This window comes from Crocodylus porosus, unplaced genomic scaffold (genome assembly GCF_001723895.1).
Source record: "Crocodylus porosus isolate Cpor-Errol unplaced genomic scaffold, CroPor_comp1, whole genome shotgun sequence".
In the NCBI taxonomy this organism is placed as follows: domain Eukaryota; kingdom Metazoa; phylum Chordata; order Crocodylia; family Crocodylidae; genus Crocodylus; species Crocodylus porosus.
Window position 1 is genome coordinate 148237276 of NW_017728886.1, and position 6831 is coordinate 148244106.

At 40.0% G+C, this 6831-nt stretch overlaps 1 protein-coding gene across 1 annotated transcript in view; it reads right to left on the bottom strand.

The window, feature by feature from the left end:
- The window catches only part of ECI2 (enoyl-CoA delta isomerase 2), a 65124-nt gene extending 59859 nt beyond the window's left edge, over positions 1-5265 (bottom strand). The window contains exon 1 of the mRNA XM_019538832.1: positions 5197-5265. Coding sequence (XP_019394377.1) covers positions 5197-5265 — 69 coding nt within the window. The remainder of the gene's footprint in view (positions 1-5196) is intronic.
- Between the last annotated feature and the right edge of the window lie 1566 nt (positions 5266-6831).

Genomic DNA, 6831 nt, shown 5'->3' on the forward strand with positions numbered 1-6831 from the left:
GCTGTAAGGAAGATGCTGTTAAAAGTGATATTTGCCTTCTGTAAGGTTCAGGAAAGGAGAGATTAGTTTTAATCTACTTCAGACAAACCTTTAGGATGTCCAGAGTAGGATTATTTATGCTGCTAAAAGAGTTTGGTCCACTGAAGTTATTGTCACAAGGATGAAAGCCAAATAACTTCTGTGGGAGTGTTAAGGTGTATGAACCAGTGTGGCTGCTAATTTTCTTTTGCCTAAAGCACTCTCCTTTCAATTGCTGATTATCCTTCCCCAGAATGTTTTAATTGTTAAAATGCTCCAGGAAGAAATATTTACAATCACCTGAAATTTCTTAGCAGTTCCAAAAATATCTAATGTGTCAAAACAAGCCTACTCAATTTTACTGTTCAGCAAATCTTGCCATATTTCAAAGCTTTAAAAAGGGGAAATAACATTCAAATTAATGAACTCTTGACTGACAAATAGAAAATGTTGTGCCTAGGTACTGTCAAGCAGGTGCACTAGAAATAATTAAGTAAATTAAGGACATGTGTAAGTTTGTTTCCTCTCTCTGCTGTCTGGTGCTTGTGAAATTAAAGTGAATAAGGAACTTCATGAGACTGATTGGTTTTTGCATTTTGCTTCCTGTATTGACTGCTGATTTCACACTTGCATACCCTTATTTTCAAAGGCAGCATTCTCCTGAATGTGTTACACTTCAGTGGTTTTGAATCTTGCTATTTGCATAATTGTTTTAACCTATTTTGAGCCTGATCTAACTTCTTGGGTCCTAAAGAAAAGATCTCATTAACTTTAGTTTAACATTTATTACTCTTCCATTTTGAGCATTTCACCTTTGTCATGCCATAGAACTTTGTTGTACATCACATTGTGCAGGTTATCATTTTTGCTCCAAATTAAAGTAATTTCAAATTGCCCTCCCTCCTGATATAGTTTAAACAGATATCTTTTGAAAGAGGAGTTGAAGGTGTGTTGCTTTGTGTATTCTGTATCAGACTGAACCTGTAAAAATTTTGGCTTACAGCCAGAACAGAAATTGCTTTTGTATTTTGAGGCCTAAATGCAATTAGTTTGATTGTTCTCATGGAAGAGCACAATGAGAACTTTGGCCTTATTAAAATCTTTGTATCCTGAAAGCAGTGTTGTCAAGTGTCCATAAACTTATAGGCAGCCCATTAAAAATAGCACAAAAATTCCTGTTCATGAAGTCCATAAAAAAGCTGGAGCCATCCCTAAAAATGCTAAGTAACTATGAGCTTGACAGACAGCACACAGGAGGGCCACCTGGTGTCTGAGCACTCTGCAGGGAGCTCTTGTCAGGGCTTTGTGACTCACAGGAACCTGCATAGACCCCTCCATCCTACCTAGCCATGTATATCTTTGGCTGTCCCCTGCATCTAACAGTGGCTCACCTCAAAGATCTAGAGTGCAGTGGCAGGATGGAGCTGCAGGCCAGGAAGGGAGAAGGCAGTACGTGTGGGTCTGTGCCAAGAAGTGGGGAGCTGAGCTGGTGCGGATAAGGTTAGGGGATGGGGTGAAAGATACACCTTACAGGGTGCAGTCAGATGTGTCAGAAGAGTGAGGGGGCTGAGTAGGAGACCTAGGTATGGGGGGAGGAAGCATCACCAGCAATGTAAAACTATTGCTTCAGTCAAGCAGGGATGCCAGCACAAGAGCACTTTGTTAGTAATAAACAAATAAATAAAATCTTTAAACTTCTTACCAACAACTTTTACTTTGGTTGGTTTTAAACCCTTTAATTTGAACCCTGCACTTGTCACTTCCTTCCAGAGCCTGGCAGAAGGTTTATATTTACATTATGTAAAACCAATATCAGTTAAAAAAAAAAGTTTGTTTGTCAGTAAAAAGTCTGCAGATTGTCAACCCCAGAACATTATTTTATTGTCAATGCTGCATGTAAGTGCTTCCACTATTGAAAATAAAGGTATAATTTGTTTACACTGGGTTTTACTTTTATAATTAGATAATTGGAGTATTTTCATTGCTTACTGTTGCTTTTGGTTTGGAAGGCACAATTCTTACTAGTCTTGCAAATATTAGCTATTTCCTGTAAAGCCACGACTACTTCTTGCAGTAGTTTTGCTTTGATCTGGTTATCCGTTACCATGACCACTTTGTCTAATTAGTCCTTTTAGCTTACATGACTTCACTTAATTGTATATGACTGTAACATGATGGTCATATCAGGTGGTCTTATCAGGCACCTGGTTTCTTATAAAGGAAATATGTCTTTCCCCAAAAATATTCTTATATGAAAAAAATATTCTTGATTTTTTTTTTAAAGGGCACTGTTTAGCAGCTCCCTTCATACTCTTATTGAGATGTTTCATAGATCTCCATTGCCTGTGCTAGAAATCATTTACTACCATTGATTTTTTCCCCCCTGAAACACTACTTGCTTTCAGAACAATTTGGAAGAGGTCAAATAGTATTTCAAATTTCTCAGTCCCTGTTTCCAGTTTCTCTCTCCCTGTCTCTCGGTCTCTGTCTCTCTCATTCAGGTGGCTGTTTTCTGGACAGTCAATTTATTTCTGACTAGAACGGGGCGGAAATTTTCCAGCAAAATGTTTTGTCAGAAAATGAATATTCATTGAGCTCCAAATGTTTCACTGGTAACCTCTCAGATTCACCCACTCCCAGAATGCTAGGCAAGCTTCTGACATTGCCCCGGCACCAGGAATTCAGTGGTTCTGGGGTCTTCAGTTCCAGGGCAGCTTGTCATGCCCGAGTTTCCAGGCTCTCTGTAATGAAGCTGAAAGCCCTGGAAGCCTCTACTTTTAACTGGGGTGCAGCTGTTGGCTCTCTAGCAGGGGGCCCTGAAAAGATAGGCTGGAGCCAGAGCTCTGGGATTTTCCAGGCTCCCTGCTTGCAGAGGTGGGACTTGAAGCGTGCAAGTCCAGGAATGAGCTCCTGGGGTCTTTGGCTCCAAGGCAGACTGCACAGAAGGGCTGTCAGGGAGCTGCAGATCCTTGAAGCCCCTGAAGTTCCTCAGTGCACTGCATGCTCATCAGCTTCATTGCTGCTCTTGTCGATTTATACTTTGTCTCTTTGTAGGACCTGAGGAGCATATTTCATTTTGGAAATACATATTTTGGTGTTTCCAAACAACTATTTCTCTGACTTTCTGGTCCATGGCAATTTTTTTTTATTTCTATTTGTTTCAGATTTAAATTAAACTTGGAAGAAAGTAGGGGAGGGAGAAGAAATACATTGCCTGCAAGTGGGAAACCCTACATTTCAGCCAGCCTTACTTCTGACACTATACAGGGTCTTCATAAAGTCCTCGTGCACTTTTAAGCTTTAATAGCTTAGGTTGTAGGTATGATAGAATCAATCTGTAAACAGCATTTAAAAGCAAATTTATTGAAGTTTTAGGACAACTAGAGTACATGATGTTAGACTTGGTAAGTAATAACAAATTTATTCTTAAATAAAATGGAGCTCCATGCCACTACGGTCTGAATGTACAACAGTTCCTAAATGACGTTTCCCCAGAGAAGTGGATAGGCAGAGGTGGACCAATTACCTGACCTGTCGACATTGGACTTATTTTTATGGGGATATGTTAAAAATGTAGTTTACTTGTCAAAACCATGTTCTTTGGTGAAACTTAGGGCTAAGATCACCAATGAAATTAGTGTAGTAACTTGAGCAACTGGGAAACATTTTCAAGGAGTTGGAAGATCAGAATGAGCCCTGTATCATGATGGATGGTGGTTATGTTGAAATCTAGTATTGTGTACTCTAGTTGTCCTAAAACTTTAATAAATTTGTTGATTCATGGGGATTTTGAAAGAAACCAGCCACTCTTTTCTGGCCTAAGTCACATTCACAAGCCCATGCTATAAAAATCTATACTCCTGTTGCATGCAGTAGCATATTTAGGGCAGAGCAAGTTGCATACCAGCCCTGGGTGTCAATTTACATGAGAGTGCCATAATGGCTGCCCAAAAAAAGTGAAGGGCACTCAGTCCTGTCCTGTACCCTGCTCTACAACAGTAGGCACCTGTGCCAAAGGTCTCAAAATTGCTAGTAGTGTCTCCAGTCATATGTCAGCCATCTACATTCATTTGATTTCAGTGGACATTTTTACAAAAGCAAAGCAATAAAAAGCAATTGCTTTTTGCTTTGACATAGTTTGCCTGAAAAACTCCAAGAAGAACTCTGAGAAGGCAGACGTGGCAGACCACAGGCTCACTTGATTTTGAATACAAAGAAAAAAACTTAAAATCTGTTGGGTTTTTTTACTTGCAAAAATGTATCAATATGTCCGGTGTAATTTAGATGCTTGAAGGAAATGGCTGTAGATCTCAAAATGCCTTCCATTTTGAAGGGCTAGAGCCATATTTTAAATCATGGGGCTGAAAGAGACAGCTTCTCTGTAAATTCTCTCTGCACGTAGGCAGCACACCTTAAAGACTTTATGACTTGGCGATTAAATTCAAGCCTTCCTTACTACTTCAAGCACAATGTAACACCCGTTATATTATATTATTGTAATAGCTTAAATAAAATTAAATAGCATTTGGATTGAAAATAAGACCTCTCATAATGGAGACTTAATGTTATACAAAAACTTCTGTTACAGCTTGCTAGACTTGCAGATTCACAATATTGAATTAACTATCCACTGAGCAGCTGAGAAACCCTGGAGTGTCTCATAATGATGTGATGGAAAAGTCTTTTGAGAGAGATACATTTTTCTTAATATCTTTATGAAGATAAAATATGCTGAATGTTAGATTTCATATCTATCTTATGAAAGACTGTAAACAAGGGTGCCAAAGGATGTTTGGCTCTTTGCTTAATTTTCAGGGCTTCTCTCCTGCCCAGTTACTGTAGTTTCAGTTGAAACACTGTAGGTTAATAGCCTACTTCCATTCAACATTCATACCAGAGACTTCTTTCTCTGTAAAGAGCTTGTTCCATTACCATTACATTTTGGACAGAATATCTCTATGGCAATAATAATACTTAACACTTTTTGCATTTAGCATGTTTCAAAGCACATTACAAGAATTAACTGAAGTGTCCTGTACAACCCCTCCATGAGGGAGGAATTAGTTGCATGCAAATGCAGTATATTCACAGTACTTCATTTTTTAAAGCTCTCATCTTAGTCATACCTTCAAAGGCAACTTTAAATGTTACTTTCTGAAGCAAAATAATCTTGGGTACCTGTGTCACTGATGAACGATGCCTCTGCAGCAAATCTTTATCTTCAGGATACTTTTCCAAGGACTTCATCTTATTCCTTGCTTTTGTAAAGTATTCCTGACTGACTTAACTCTTAGGACCTGATTGACTCTTGAAAGTACTGAACTAACCACACCCAATTATAATTAATCTTACCTGTTCCACCTTATTTTAATGTGACGCTATGCTGTAATGTAATATTGTAATGGAATACAAAGCCAAGTAGATACCTGAGATGCATTTGTGATTGTTAGGATCTTCCAGTGCATTTCAGGCTAGCATAATTTGTCCTTGTTCTACATTGGTGGCAATAGATTGCCTCTCTTTTTAGGTGCTCCCAAAAATTATACCTATAAACTTGCCCCATTTCCTACCTAATTTTGACATTTGACCTGTGATCTTTTAGGTTAGAAAGATTATCAGTACAGAAAGCTCTCCTCATCCCTTTAATTTGAGCTGAAAGGTATAAAATTTCTATTTTCTCACTAATGAAGAAATCCATTTTCTCACTAATGGAGAAATCTGAAGAGTCCTTCATCCTCCAGCCAGTGAACCAAGCAGTAGACAAAAGTCAACTTGAGGGGTCCTTACTTAAAATATACACTAACATATTGTACCATATGAGGGGGAAAATAGTGTACTGCAGTGTTACCAGATTTGCCTGTCCCTTTGGGGTGCGCTCATTTATTAGAGTTATGTTTCTGGGGTCTCTGTAATTCTGTCAACGTGCTGCTTGTGCCACTTGTGTTTCTATATGGAGCTTATCTGTCCCTTCTGCAAGTCCTCATCCCCCTTGGAGCTACCTTGCAGAGTTTAATTTCAGTGGGACTGGGTTCTTCTAGCCACCAAATTGATCGAAAACACACACTCTCACTGTCACTCATAGGGCACATCTGAGTGGGCAGGGTTACTCAGCATTTCCAAGCTGACACCCTCATGTTCTCTGGACTCAGCACCGGAGTAGAGCAAGTCTGAGCCAGACCAGGTTGATCAGTATTAACAGGCTGACACCCCCATATGCCCTGGCTCAGCGCTTCCCAATTTCTTGTCCCAATTGCCCTGGTAGTAACTCCCTTAATGAGCAAACCTCACAGGATTTTGGGGCTTTACAAGGATCTTTGGCTTAGGTAAAAGAAGCGTTGCTGCAGAGCAAATGGAGAGGTTGAGGAGAAGGAAGAGTAAATGAGGTTCAGAGAGAGTATGGCAACCAACTTGACCATAAAAGTTATTTTATTGCCAAGTATATAAAACTTATAATGACACTAGTAGTAATAGCCATACAAGGAGAGACAAACAAACAAAGCTGTTACAATATTACAGTTTCAACTGGGTATTTGGGGAAGTTTAGCTCAAGTTTGATCAGAAGAAGTCAGGTTTAAAATGCTTTGCCTGGGGTAAGAGAAACAGCATGGGTGACTGGTGCCTCCTGAGTCTGGGGGGGGCACCAGTGGGGCATGACTGAGGTGGGCAGTCCCCACAGAGGCCGATTGCCACGACTGGGGGAGGAGGGGTCCCCCAGCAGCTGATCACCAAGGGCACAGCAGTGGCAGAAGTGCTGACACTTCCACTGCTGGCACTCCTGCCACCAGCGTCCCACCAGCAGAGCCAATTTCAGAG